Here is a 16,226-nt window from a genome sequence, read left to right as displayed (position 1 = left end):
GTAACACTGTAAGAGTGTTCATCTGGCTTATACAAATAATAAAATGCATTATTAATATAGTGTTTCTTCTATCAGATATTATTATTATTATTATTATTATTATTATTATTATTTAAACTAGATGTTTGGAGAAGGTGGGATTGCAAGTATACACTATATTGCCGAAAGTATTCGCTCGTCTGCCTTCACATGCATATGAACTTGAGTGACATCCCATTCTTAATCCATAGGGTTTAATATGATGTCGGCCCACTCTTTGCAGCTATAACAGCTTCAACTCTTCTGGGAAGGCTTTCCACAAGGTTTAGGAGTGTGTTTATGGGAATTTTTGACCATTCTTCCAGAAGCGCATTTGTGAGATCAGACACTGATGTTGGACGAGAAGGCCTGGCTCGCAGTCTCCGCTCTAATTCATCCCAAAGGTGTTCTATCGGGTTGAGGTCAAAACTCTGTGCAGGCCAGTCAAGTTTTTCCACACCAAACTCGCTCATCCATGTCTTTATGGACCTTGCTTTGTGCACTGGTGCAGTCATGTTGGAACAGGAAGGGGCCATCCCCAAAGTTGGGTGCATGAAATTGTCCAAAATCTCTTGGTATGCTGAAGCATTAAGAGTTCCTTTCACTGGAACTAAGGGACCGAGCCCAACTCCTGAAAAACACCCCCACGCCATAATCCCCCCTCCACCAAACTTTACACTTGGCACAATGCAGTCAGACAAGTACCGTTCTCCTGGCAACCGCCAAACCCAGACCTGTCCATCGGATTGCCAGAAGGAGAAGCATGATTCGTCACTCCAGAGAACACGTCTCCACTGCTCTAGAGTGCAGTGGTGGCGTGCTTTACACCACTGCACCCGACGCTTTGCATTGTGCTTGGTGATGTAAGGCTTGGATGCAGCTGCTCGGCCATGGAAACCCATTCCATGAAGCTCTCTATGCACTGTTCTTGAGTTAATCTGAAGGTCACATGAAGTTTAGAGGTCTGTAGTGATTGACTCTGCAGAAAGTTGGCGACCTCTGCGCACTATGTGCCTCAGCATCCTCTGACCCCGCTCTGTCATTTTACGTGGCCTACCACTTCGTGGCTGAGTTGCTGTCGTTCCCAATCACTTCCACTTTGTTATAATACCACTGGCAGTTGATTGTGGAATATTTAGTAGCGAGGAAATTTCACGACTGGACTTGTTGCACAGGTGGCATCCTATCACGGTACCACACTGGAATTCACTGAGCTCCTGAGAGCGACCCATTCTTTCACAAATGTTTGTAAAAGCAGTCTCAATGCATAAGTGCTTGGTTTTATACACCTGTTGCCATGAACGTGATTGGAACACCTAAATTCAATGATCTGGATGGGTAAGTGAATACTTGGAATATTTGGCAATATAGTGTATGATTCTAATAATCCTAAAGAAAGAATCTAAATCTAAAGAAAATCTAAAGACAGCAAAAATAAAAAAGCAAGACACTTGCATAAACCTGGCAATCTCCTAGGTTAAATTCTTGTAAACTGAAGGAGGATTTTAGTCACTGGGATTTTTATAACCATAGCGAATTGAAAATGGCTTTGTAACAAAGCAGTAATTGTAATTTTTGAGTCTGAATACATTCCCCGGTATAAAATTTAGAATTTATTTTCATATTTTTTCCATGTTTATGCTATGAAATGCCCACTTATGTTCATATTTATAAGAACAAAGTCAAACACATTGTTAGTGTAAATCTAAAGTAAATATATTCACTATATAAGTATAATAATTGAAAACTGTATCTGCATTATGTCCTTGCCATTATACCTACTAGCAGACAATAATACGTTTTACAAAACAGTACAGGATGTGTCCACATGTGCTAAAATGGTCAATTACCTTCAGCTACACTAATCATCTTTATTCACAGTTGCATTATTATACAATTGGCATTTAACAGAATCTGTATAATTTATTAGGCAACAGTTCACCTAGCCAGAATATTATTTTAGCTTAGCAATACAGGAAGATCACTGCTAATAATGGTTGATTACTAAAAATACATTTTTTGCATAAGATTTGCATCAGAAGTCCAACTCAAATTAGTGCACTAAACTGAAGTATCTGAGTAGAACACAAAACATAACTGCTAATAAATACAAAAGGGACTCATTTAACTTGTTTAATTTAAAGACACTGTTTTTTATTCATTCAGTGCTCTTCTTACTTTTTAGCATGATAACAGAAGAGTATGAAACTACATATAAGACATACCTGCTCGTTTCCTATTGTTTGCATTAGCCATACCAAGATGTGGCTATAAGGTATCATGGATACGTCAAATCTATTCAAACTGTAATTGACCCTGTCTTTGCTTTTGCATCATTTGACTTTCTGTGAATGATATTAAAGCTACTCTGCTATGAAAACTACCTCCACCACCTCAATAAAGAGTTTAGTTCAAGAATTGTGTGCTCTCCTCTGCTGCATATTCTGCAGATGAACACCTAACAGTAAAGCTGGTGTGCTCAGTGAGATCTAAAACATATTTGGTGACTGAGACTGCAGCTAAGATGAATTCTATATCTATTCTAGGGAGATACATATAAAAACCTTCCAGTTTCAGAAATAAGTTCTTTCAGCTTTGAGGTATGTGACTATATATGATGTAAATGACTACATACAAGTGTTATTACAATAAACTGTTCTGCAGTATGAACGCACGCTAATTTAGTATGACACATCAACCAGTTTGTATCTGAACCTGAATATCCAGTCTCAGAATAACATTATGAAGAATGGAGATGGCATGATTTTATATGCCCAGTAAAGCGAAAGGCAAAGATGGCACCAATAAGAATGTTATAAACCTGTCATGCTAGATGTTATATGCTTTAACGAGTGATCCTAACATAAGTGTTGCATACTGGTGATTGTCATGACAGTTCTCATTATGTTATGTCATAAGAGTGTCTTAATATGAACTGTAAAACTTTAAAGACAGTTGCTGGTAGCATAACACTGTTTTTACAACCTTACATCAACTGTTATGACTACTCATGAAAAAAATATAATATCTAGTGTTACAGGTTTACAATACTTTCATGTAAGTGTTATGATAAAGGTGTTATGATTTAAGTCTTAGAGATGGCCTTAATATTTAGTAAATTCATTATCTTTCTCTCTAAATGTATTAAAGGATTTGCTCTCGGCAAAAGATGGCTTGCAGACACATACCTACATTAGTGAGGATAGTATTTAAAAAAGAGTGATGGATTTCTCTTTAAAGCCATGCACATTTAGTCTGGTACATTTGTATCGGTTTTGAAAATAGCTTTTGATTTAATACATTTTCATTGGTTTTGAAAATGTATTAAATGAATTTTTACAAGACATAAGTAATTATACTGATTTTTAAGTAATGTCGAAATGGATCTATAAAACTAATTTTAAATGAGCAAGTAAAACAAAAATCATTGTCATTGGAACTCAAATATGTTTTTGTCTTATGCACATGAGCTATGAACTGCATCAGATGTCTGCTGTGTTTTCTTAACACAGCGATCAACAATAGAGAGTGCCTGGGTTATTTGCATGCCATGCATATTCAAATCAACTTACTGATCATTTAAAACAACACCCTTGTCATCCCACTTCTTTCTGCTACAAGATTATTTTTAAATAAATTAGTGTAAACAATATGTTGAGATGCCACTAATGAAAGCTGAAATCAATACCTCCTTCAGTTTCAGCAACTCTCCAAGAAAGTAAATATTTAAGATGAAAGTTGATTTTAATTTCACATGGGGGAGAACCCTGCTCACAGCTGCATATTTAATCACACAAGTAATTTGCTTTATGCACAGTACTACTAACATTCATTTGATTACAGAGCCATAGTTTCCAGATGAAATGCAATTAAAAATGTGTCACTGCTTCAGCCTATAAACTCTACACAGCAGAAGGGTACTTAGTGCAGCTACTACCTACAGTATTTCTGAAACTAATCCAAACAGGACAAGTAGAAGCTCTGGAGCTAAATTTTGTTCATTTTCTACATGGATATTTATCATAAAACATTGATATGAAATGCAGGTTGGGTGTAGGGCGTGTTTGAGGGAGAAGGGGCACAAATAATTATACCTACATCACTGGGAAATGTACAACTTAAATTTCAACATTCATTCATTTATTCTTCTGTAAATGCTTCATACTGTTTGGAAAACAATAGTTGTAAGGTGGAAATGAACCGGACAGGGAACCGTCTCAAGGCAAAGGTACAAAAAGCATACCTTTAATTATTTAAATAAAATTAAAACTTAAGTAAGATTAATTTAAATAATGGGTAGGAAACACCCAGGACAGGACACCAGTCCATCACATGCAAACACATTTACAAACACACTTATACCTAAGGGGACTTTAGTATCTCCAATTAACCTGACTGCATGTCTTTGGACTGTAGGAGGAAACCGGAGCTCCCGAAGAAAACCCACACAGACACGGAAAGAACATGCAAACTCCACACAGAAAGGACCCGGCCCTTTCCACCTGGGAATCAAACCCATGACCTTTTTGCTGTGAGGCGACACCACGTCATGTTACTACTTAGTGAAAGGTAATGGCTTTGTTATTGATTGAAGATATAAAATGTAAGATATAAGACAGAAAAACAAACTCAGCTTGGGAATATTGAAAAAAATCAAGCAATGCACAAAGCCCATGATGAAAGCCAACGATTATGAAAACACAGGCACCAATGATGTACAATGAGACAAATGGGTCAAAATGAGTTACGGCCACAGCAGAAAGGAACTAGTAAGAAGTGGTTAGAAGGAGAACATGCTGTAGATTTCTACTCTCCTCATAATGTGTGAGTAAGAATCAGAATGAGGCACTCACTCTTAAGGCATTAATTACACATTATTTAAATATCATTACAGGTAAAATGGTGTGGCGTGGAACAATCAATAAACTAATCTAGACACAATCAATATCCGGCAAAGATGAAATACTATTATAAAGTGGACATTAGGAAATTGTATGCGCTTCCAATACAACTAATGAATAAATCCATTATCCACAGCTCAAAATATCACACTTATGTACAACATCAAAAAAGCATCATGAATACACAAAGAGCAATGAAACATGAACACACATACAAACAGACCTCTAATTTCCTTCTGAAACTGTGCTATTACCACACATCTATTCCCAGCTGCTGCTTTACCTTCAAAGAGCAGTCTAATAATGTATTCCAATCATTCACACAGCTCTTAACTGCATTAAACGCCCATCATAGACCAAACTAAAGGAAAAAAAACAACATCCAACCACAAATGAGCATGGGAAAGCAAACACACAAAGAGAATAGATAGATCATCTGACTTACCATACTGTGGGTGGCTCCGACACCTCCACTTCCAAGTAGTCATATTTTTCCTCCGTCTGGAAGTCTGTAAAAATGATGGAGATGGTGTCTCCAGGATCAGCAAGTATGGTCCACGTACAGTCCGCATTATTGTAATATTCACTCGGGAAATTGGGACTCGAAATGATGCCACTTGAACCCCTCAGAGTACCACCACATGTGTCCTCAGCTGTCAACCAAACACGAAAAGATTTCTGTTAGGATTTGGCCCCCGTCTACTGCACGATGTATACAGCAGAAAATGACAGCTGAACCTTTGAATCAATCAAATTAAGGCCACTTTATGTCTATGTACCCAATCATATGAATTACCGTTTTAATATTTTATTATATTATTTGTCAGCCAAGAAATATTGAGTAGAAAAAATAGGTAAATCGAGTAAAATCCAGCATCTACTGCTGGTATAAACAAAGCTCAAAACAAGGTTACACCTTGATTTTTCTTTATCATGTTTTGGTTAGTGGCGTTTGGTTTCACTCATAAAAATTCAAATGGGCTGAACCTTACAAGGGTTCTGGTGAATTAAAACAAGGTCCCAGCTGCATTTCCCATCAGAGACAGAGCTCTGCTCTTGTCTATTCCACTCCAATTAAATCTAAATGTAGTCATTTTAATTAACCAGATCAAAATAGATGTATTTTTTTATATTTTGGAAAAAGAAATTGGTATACGTTAAAGTTATGTACAGATAAAGACACATGGATTAGTCCTTGCAAACATGATAAATTATTTGTATATAATTTATACAAATGAGCATTCAGCTATATGTACGTCGGACATGGCATGACGCCGTATCTATGTACATACAGCTCAAATATGTACAAAGTGATGCTCTGCTTCAGAGAACTGAGATCACCAAGTGCTCAGTTTCAGAAAACAGAGAAATACATTTAAAATAAGACACATTCTAAACAAGAACCACGTCAACACACGTACATTCAGTAAGCAGGCGTGTATCCATGCACACACAGGCATTTAGAAGAGCATGCACATATAATCCAAAAAATAAATATATTTATTTAGCTGTAATTTAAGATTTAGGATTTTTAAAGCAACATGTGGCAACATATGTTTTAAAAAGATCCAATGATTGCTCAAACCTCAGGTGCATCAGTTACAAAAACTAAAAGATTATAAGTTTCAGGTTTTAAAAGCCATGACAGCATATGTCAACCACAGCAGTCTGGAGGATTACTGACAACTGTTATTTTATCAGTGATAGAGAAAAATCAACAACAACAACACAGAATAAGCAACTCTATGACCTACTTTCAACTAAAACGGTACAATTCCATAGCTGGACTTTATTGCAAAGCTTTTACCTGGCATAAAAGTACAAAACCTGGCCATTGTCATGAAATATAATGAAATGGTCTGATAGCTTAACTTGGAGCAAAGAAAAGCACATTTTTAATGTCTGCTGCCAACTCTTAAATACAGCAAGGGATCCATAATGGTATAGGCAGGAGTTTCTGGAAATCACCCAACATGTGATATCTAATAATGTCTCGTCAGGATGTTAATTCCCCTATAGGGCTCAAATTAATTTTAACAATTGTATGGTCTCACCAATCACAACAAAAAACTCAAAGGTTTGTTAAATTCCAGAGCGCATGCTAGCCATTCACTGCTAAGATCTGATGTTTTCAAGTTTGAATCCCATAGGGTGTTATTGTCTTCAGGCATCCAAACAGGCATAATTGGCCATGACTGAAGAAGAAAGGCTGACTGATCTTTGTTGCCTCTGTACAATTGCAACCTCTGCTGTCTTGTCAAGGTGCCTTCACTAGGTCTCTTGTGACACAGTATGGCACTCTGTAAACTTATTTAGGCAATCCCTTACAGCAGTTTTAGCCTGTACCCCACCAAAAGCTACTTTCTGTACCCACTACAACAATCTACATCTTGCTTACTGTGCGACAATAAAATACTATATTGGGGAGCTATCCCAGCAGTGCTAAGAAATCAAGCTCTCAAGAACGAATCTTGGCTCTGCTATCAGTCGACTGGGCGCCTACACAGACACACGATTGACTGTGTCTCTGTAGGAAGAGGAGCGATGGCTGAAACAGGATATACAGACAGTGCCTTGAATTTTATGGCCTGTTTTTTACAGTTCAATGTAAATTGTGGACCCTTATTGACCCTAGTTCTAGACAAATCTCAAGGATCATTATATCAAAGAGGATAAACCTGACCACAATTTTGGTCACCTGTGCACAAAGCAATGTCTATAAAGTAGGGCTGTCGAAGTTAACGCGATAATAACGCATTAACGCAATCTCAATTTAACGCGATTAAAAAAATTAGTGCCATTAACGCAAATTCTAGTTCATGTTGACACTTGACTGGTAGAACAAACGTTTTAATGTCGGACTTGCCACCGTTTTTCATTTGCGGTTTGTTAACATAATGTAACCGATCGTGGTAGTGATGCACTTGCATAATAAAGAAATAAATACACGCTATATTCACAAGTTGTCGGGAGCAGAACACTTTATTACACTTAATTAACTTCTTCTTCTGTACCGAATACCGGAAAGCTGAGTCGAGCACGTTAGTTCATGAACTAAGGAAGCCCCAAAGGGTCAAAACACACTCACTTCGTGTAGAAACGTCCATCAAACCATCGTCACGATACAACCACAGACAAGTCTGATACAATAACTACGCCTTATCCCATCTAAAGCACTGCTGATCTACAATGTTTGCTGATGGAGAAATTCTAACCTACAATCTGACATTTACTGCCTAGTATGTGAGTGAATAAAACTCCCTTACAGTTTTCTCTTGTCCCAGCAGTTTTTAACATCAGTACATTTAGCATAAAATGTGTTCACCATTTTAATTGTAACATTTCACTTAAAAATCCTTGTTTTCTATAACATTTACACAGATTTTTTTTAATGCGATTAATCGCGATTAACTATATGAAATTCTGAGATTAATCGCGATTAAAATTTTTAATCGTTTGACAGCCCTACTATAAAGACATAAAGAAAAGCTTGGTTTAAAGAGACTCCAGTGGTCTGCACAGAAACCTGACCTCAGCCTCACTAAACAGCTTTGGAACAAACTGGAACATTAATTGAGGCTTCCTTGGCCAACATAAGCACACAATCATACAACTGCTCTTTTAACTGAATGGGCACATATTCCCACACACATACTTTAAAGTCTTGTAAGAAGATCACACAGAAGTCACTCTATTTTAAAATAATATTAATGGGATGTCCAACAAACTCATAGCCAGGTGTCCAAACATTAGGACATTAAGTAGCCACAAGATTAAATAAGGACTGAAAATTTCTTTCAGTACTTAATCTATATTTGCAACTGTCACATTTTGGCTTAATCATGTCCTCAAAATGAAATGCTAGTGTAGAGATAACATACAATTAATTTCACGTCTTAAATAAATTGGCCAACAGAGAATCTTTCCGGCACCAAGTGATACTAAAATTTAAATAAGGATTGTTATAGTGGGTATGGAAGGATCTGATTTGTTTGCACAACTGCATTCTTCACAAAAATATGACGTTATTTATAAAACTAATTCACAAACCCAAAATGATGTTTTTGTCCCTCATACATATATATGCACATGCAGAGAAATCACACAATTCAAAGGTCACAAAAAAGTAAAAGATTGCTTCTTTGTTAGACTTACTATTTGTTTGTACAATTAGTGGCAATCATTTTTTTTTAAGAATTTAAAGAATTAAATCTGCCTTTTAAGAAAAAAAGGGCACGGGCTTAAATAAAATGCAGCTGTGCTGTGTGGATTTGAGTTACTTGTTAAGCTGGCCGGGGTTAATTATTATTCCGGACTGAAAGTTGTGCTATTTGCATATATTAAAATATTAGCAACTTTTTTAATATATGACTTTTTAAGTTATTGTGTCTTTTTAAAAAAGGACATAAAGGGAACAATATTTAAAAACGTTAGATACAACAAACACTACTAATACAAATACTACTACTACTAATTCTAATAATAATAAAAAAAATATTATAAAGCCATCATTGGAAATTATACTTTTGTAATGTCTTCAGTAAGAATTAAAATTGTTTGCAGCATGGTGGTTCAGTTTTGGCCCATTCCTTTTGGCAGACCATCTTCAATTATTTAGGGAAATTTAGATCTGTCTGATTAAATTAATAATTTTAAGTTAACATTTAGGTTTTAATAATGTTAATAAATAATAATATTATTATATGATTATTTTTTATCCTCCATTAATTGTCAGTGGGATTCAGATCATGCAAGCACTTTCTCTGATATGTACCAGTACATCGCCACCTACTAAGCAACATAATATAAAGTGCCATCAAACTTGTTAACTTGATAATAGAGTCCATGTCATTAAATGGAATGTCCAACCAGTTAATGGTCAGATGTCTACATAATCTTATATACAATATACTGGTGGGTACGTAGTGTATGTATAAATAAAAAAGCTGAAAAGGCTGCTAATTTTAAATGTAACCCTAGTAGAAAACATAGTTTTAGACAGTTTACACAGTAAACTTCTAGTACTATTCAGGTATACATGGCCAGCCAATGTCTCCACACTACCAGTTGTCCGTCTAGCAGGCTCAGGTGGCGCAGCGGTAAAAAGAAACGCGCTGCAACCAGGGCTGGATTCTGAGAGCATGGTATCGAATCCAGCCTTGCTTTACTGGTTCGAAGCTGAGTGGCTATATGAGCAACGATTGGCCGGTTGCTCATGTGGGGCGTGGGACAAAGAACCGGATGTGGGTCTCTCTCTGTCAGAATGCGATTTCGTTCTCTGCCGGCTGATTGGAGGCGCTTACACAGAGATGGGAGAGGGTGCCCTTAGGGTGTGTCTCTCCGCATGCAACGCTGGGTGGCGCCAAACTCGTCAATGTGTGGGTGGCAAAGATGCATCTGGCTGCTGCTCGTGTTTCGGAGGGGATACGGGTTAGCTTCGATCACCTCCGTCAGGGCAGGGTTCGGCATAGACAGAGAGGAAGCACGATGCTAATTGAACAATTGGATGTGCTAGAAGGGGAGAAAAAGGGGGTAAAAATTAAAAAAATTAAAAAAACAGGATGCCTCAACCTAAAGCAGGTGAAACAGTGTTTGTTAGGCTCTATCAAGGTGCTGCATAAACACCCCAAATGAATCCAGGGACCGCTGTACCTTTCTGTAAATTACAAAAGTAAACTAAATATATAAAATAATCACCTGTAAATCCAGGTATAAAATATGTCATACTGAACAGATTTTCACACATTATATCATTAGATTGAAAGTTAGAAGCCACTAACAATGATGGATTCCTTCGAAAATCCTCTGTGTCAGTCATCTGTAAATTAATTTTCCATTTCCATGCATCCTTTTCTACCAAGCCCAACCAGTGAGCAGTGTCTGATAGATAGCAGCCCCCCCCTCAGCGTTCCTTTTGAACCTGAATAACCACAAAAGAATCCAGGGGGGGAAAAAACTCTCATTATTTTGGAGCAACACACAGCCAACAAATCCCTCAGATCATGCTGTTAAAGGCCCCTTGGCTTTAGATAAAGCATGTCAAAGCTGCGTCAACTGTCCTTGTGTGACCATTCCATTCCTGAATGTTCCCCCTTTCACAGTGCCAACATTGGATACAGTCGGATGCCAGTGTTATAATAACAGCTACTGCATGTTGTTTTGGATAGGGTGCTAAAATAAGGATATGTTGTGCCATTAATTATTCAGCATGAGGAAGCAAATCCAGTTACCAAAATGAGAGAAACACAATGCTAAGTTGCTTCCTATTTTTTTAGTTTTTGAGAACATTTGAATCTGGTTTTTAATAAGAAGAGGTGAAATACAGTGTTACGTACTCACAACATGCAACTAACCTTTACAAACCCTTAATTGCTCAGCTTCACTTTAAGTTTTCTGTAAGAATACAAGTATATGTCAAATTTATATTAACCCTTTAATGGCCCCACCAAAAAAATGTTTAAAAACTATATATTTGCATTTCTTAGTTTCTTGAGACTACACCGATCAGTCATAACATTAAAACCACCTCCTTGTTTCTACATACACTGTCCATGTTATCAGCTCCACTTACCATATAGAAGCACTTTGTAGTTTAAGTCACTGACCGTAGTCCATCCGTTTCTCTGCATGCTTTGTTAGCCCCCTTTCATGCTGTTCTTCAATGGTCAGGACTCTCCCAGGTCATTCTCAGCACCGCAGTGACACTAACATGGTGGTGGCATGTTAATGTGTGTTGTGCTGGTATGAGTGGAGCAGACACAAAAATGCTGATGGGAGTTTTTAAACACCTCACTGTCACTGCTGGACTGAGAATAGTCCACCAACCATAGGCAGCGTCTTGTGACCACTGATGAAAGGTCTAGAAGATGACCAACTCAAATAGATGAGCGATCGACTTTACATCTACAAGGTGGACCAACTAGGTAGGAGTGTCTAATAGAGTGGACAGTGAGTGGACACAGTATTTAAAAACTCCAGCAGCGTTGCTGTGTCTGATCCACTCATACCAGCGCAACACACACTAACACACCACCACCATGTCATTGTAACTGCAGGGCTGAGAATGATCCACCACCTAAATAATACTCAGTGGAGGTCCTCTGGGGGCCCTGACCATTGAAGAAAAAACCATCTATCAACACATGTCAAACAAGGAGTAGATACAGCCCAAACAAGATTTTTTAAATACAGCTTATTTTTACCCAAGTATTTAGACTCAAAAGTAAGCTCAACCAAATGACTGAGTGACCATTGAAGAGTTAATACACTAGAAAATGGCCATACTGTGTAATAACTGGGTTTATATGTACAACCCAGAAATCAGAAAAAGTTGGGACAGTATGGAAAATGCTAATAAAATAAAAATGCAGTGTTTTTTACATTTACTTTGACTTGTATTTGATTGCAGACAGTTTGAACCCAAGATATTTCATGTTTTGTCTGCTCAACTTCATTTCATTTGTTAATATACCTCCATTCCTGCATTTCAGGCAGCACATTACAAAGTGGTAAATGCTTTACTGTCCCAACTTTTTTGGAATGTTGCCATTATTTTCACCACATTTAAAAAGACACCAAGCGATTTAGTGTTTCAGGTTTTTCACAACTACTTTATATACTTGTTGGCATGTAGTGTATGTATAAATAAAAAAAGCTGGAAAAGCTGCTTATTTTAAATGTTACTCTAGAAGAAAACATAGTTTTAGACAGTTTACACATTATATTTGGTCCGAGTGCAGGGTCAGTCATTGTACGGTGCCCCTGGAGCAGACAGCGTTGAGGGCCATGCTCAATAGTAGCTGCATAGCAGAGCCTGGACTTAAACCACTGTCCCTTAATATCATGATCGACGTAGCTTCATAACATACTCAGTGAACAACCAGGTTTTAGGAGGCATAGGGACACAGCTGGTAGAGCAGATGTCTGAGAACCTGGGTTTGGTCCTTGTCTCCAGTAATTGTCTGTAAGGGGTATCACATTCTTCATGTGTCCATGTGAGTTTCCTCTGGTGTGCTTCTCAATGTTATTTTGTTTTCTTAATGTACACAAGCTATATTTAATCCATCCATCATGTTCTCTCGTTTGGAAGCACACAAAGGTGTGTAGGCTAAACTGCTAGAAATTGCCCCTAGGTGTCAGTAGGTGAGTAAGTATGAGATGCTCTGTGATGGATTGGTGCTGTGTCCAGGATGTGTTCCAAAAGGGGGGGGGAAAGGTCACTGCTTCAAAACTGTCAGCTCTTTAGAGACTCTTGACTGAATGTATTCCCCAGGATGGTGAAGTGGTTTGAAATGCAAAACTGATAGAGATGCTACAGGCAGACGCAGGCCTGTCACACACCTGTCACCCAGCAATGGAGGAAATGGCACCGCTAATCTCCAGGGACCCACAACTCTTTCTGTCTGCCACCTCAGCCATGGCCTGGCTCTAAACCCTACACAGCAGGCTGAAGTGAGCCATTACATATGACAAATTACTCAGAAGCCAGAGTGGTATGATATCTCTTCCCTATCAACAACCCTCTTTCTACCACCAGTTTTGAGGCCAGCGTTCGAACGTGATATCTGCTGAGAATAATACGTTTCACACCATGTAGCTTTCTCCACTCAAACAACAGCTACTTTCTTCATCAGAGAGGACTGACAGAATGATTGGCCTGTGCTGAGAAGACCTGATGGCTTTGGTCGATTTCAATCTCTGAAGACCCATGACAGAAAAAGAGGAGAATCATACTGAGGGACAGGATTCTGCTCTGTGCATGCTTTTAGATGTGCTAAACTGCACGTATTTATTCAACATTTGTTTGTGGAAGTAACTGTCAAATAAAAAATGGAATGTATATTTTATAAATAAAAGGTAGTTAATGCATAGGCTTTTACAGGTAAAAAACACCGATCAGGCATAACATTAAGGCCACCTTCCTAATATTGTGTTGGTTCCCCTTTTGCTGCCCCATACACAACAAACTGCGATGCACAGTGTTTTCTGACACCTTTCTATCAGAACCAGCATTAAGTTCTTCAGGAATTTGAGCTACAGTAGCTCATCTGTTGGATGGGCCAGCCTTCGCTCTCCACATGCATTTATGAGCCAGTTTACCACCGTTCCTTCCTTGGACTACTTTTGATAGATACTGACCACTGCAGACCGGGAATATCCCACAAGAGCTGCAGTTTTGGAGATGCTCTGACCCAGTCGTCTAGCCATCATAATTTGGCCCTTGTCAAACTCGCTCAAATCCTTATGCTTGCCCATTTTTCCTGCTTCTAACACATCAACTTTAAGGATCAAATGTTCACTTGCTGCCTAATATATCCCACACACTAACAAGTGCTGTGATGAAGAGATAATCAGTGTTATTCACTTCACCTGTCAGTGGTCATAATGTTATGACTCGTCAGTGTATATTCCATGTGTATAAAATGTACAAAAATATATACAACACATGAGCCACAAGTTGAGAAAATGTGCATTGAACAGACAGTTAAAAAGGCTGACATTCACTGCAAAGAAATAGTTCCAGTATGCTGGCCACAGCAATATTATGTTAAAGTCAATGATCTTCGCAAAAGATTAAGATAGAAAATCAATAAAGCTGTCTGACAGACCAATCCTTAATTTAATTTTCTTTCTAAACTTCAATTCGTCTGCCAGACCTGGCCTGTGTGCAGCTGCTCGACTGTAAATTCTATTTATGAACCAACAATTCTTGTGCTGATTTTGCTCCCATTGGAAGTTTTAAACCATGTGTATGATGCTAAAACAAATAACAGATTTGTACACAGTAAAAATCATACTGTGCTATCCTAAAATAACTTATTTGTAGGAAATGCAGCATTTTAAAACATGCCTACACTGAAACTTAGTCTGAACCATTGCAATACCAAATGTCAATATGAACCATTCTACACCCATTTGTTTGTTGGAATTGCAAGGCGTTACGCTTAAATTTACTCACCAGTTAGCAAAAAGTGTGGCTGAAATGCATTTGATTTTGTCCACATAGTGTATTACATGTTTAATACATTACATTTTGGTTGAATGATTTGCCTGATTGTTCCAAAATGTCATCATGTTTTTGCAACCCCTTAATAAAATTTAACTGAAAGTCTTAAACACTTGGCACCACTTCCATCGAACGATTATTCCAGATGTCATTACAAAAACAGGATGCTGGAACAGATGCTGCCCTTACCACTATAGTGCTGACATTCAGCCCAATTAAGAATTACTGAAGCAAATAGGGGTTTAAACCAGCCCTAATGAAAGGAAGATACAAAAGGAATTAGCCTGATATGAGACAGTGGCATGGACTTCACAGACCTATTAACTCTTAATATCAAAGTTTTTAAAACATCTCAAAGATGAGAGTGCAAGAAGCAGACAATTTTAGAAAAAAAATTTAAACTGCAGTAACCCCCTATGCACTTTATTTCATGGCACTGATGTCACTTGTCTGTTGTGTAATTTCTCCCAGAAAAGGTTGCAGAGCTCCTGCAAAATGCAAAAACTTATGTGATAAAGCAACACTACATGTGACAACGCCCATTTTTGACTCCCATAAACACACAGCACATGGCTGGGTTAGCTCTGTGATGCCACAATTATGATTCTCTGCTGTTGACACCTTGTAACTGAACCAGGAGAGCCTGAAGAGTGAAGAAGAATGCAGCTCTTAGATGAAAGCAGTGAAGACAGCGAGGAAGAATGTCTTTATTTTGAGCAATGACTTGATTCCAAGAAGGATGTGATGTGTAAGTATAATCTGTTTTACTCACTTTTGTATTGAACACCATGTATGGTGCTGATTATTTATATGTTAGGTAGTTAAGAAGCATTTTTCAGTGCTGCAATTGGTAAAGCTAAAGTTTAGTAATGCTCTCTAAAGCATTTCACAGTAGCCTGAACACAGAATGCTCTATGCTACCTTTAAGCTCTCCTCAGAAGCTTATAGTAGTGACTTTAATTATTTGGTTGTAACTGGTTGCATTATAGTTATTTATGAATGACACACACTGCTTTAGAGCTTTAAATTAGGGAAAAATCCTAGTTTACCACTAGTAAGTACAGCTTTGTCATTCAGTTTCACTTCTATATTGCAATACACTACTGCATTATTGTCCAATCGACTCTTCCACATATAAACAAATTCAATATATCTGGCTTCTGTTGTGTATGTGTAGGCTATTGTGATGCGTGTGTCAGTTTTCAGTGATCATGTGCAACAGTACGGGGTCGTCGTTGTTGCATTTTACGTTTGAAAATTCTCCACACATTCTCTATCGGGGACAGGTCAGAACTGCAGGC

General features: G+C 37.8%; 1 protein-coding gene across 1 annotated transcript in view; it reads right to left on the bottom strand.

Annotated features, from left to right (window-relative positions):
* The window catches only part of csmd3b (CUB and Sushi multiple domains 3b), a 538,328-nt gene that overhangs the window by 305,557 nt on the left and 216,545 nt on the right, over window positions 1-16,226 (bottom strand). Inside the window, exon 5 of the mRNA XM_063013213.1 lies at window positions 5,365-5,572. Within this exon, the coding sequence (XP_062869283.1) occupies window positions 5,365-5,572 (208 nt within the window). The remainder of the gene's footprint in view (window positions 1-5,364; window positions 5,573-16,226) is intronic.

The sequence above is a fragment of the Trichomycterus rosablanca genome, chromosome 2 (assembly GCF_030014385.1).
Source record: "Trichomycterus rosablanca isolate fTriRos1 chromosome 2, fTriRos1.hap1, whole genome shotgun sequence".
NCBI classification, from domain to species: Eukaryota; Metazoa; Chordata; class Actinopteri; order Siluriformes; family Trichomycteridae; genus Trichomycterus; species Trichomycterus rosablanca.
This window is presented reverse-complemented; position numbering and strand designations above follow the sequence as displayed.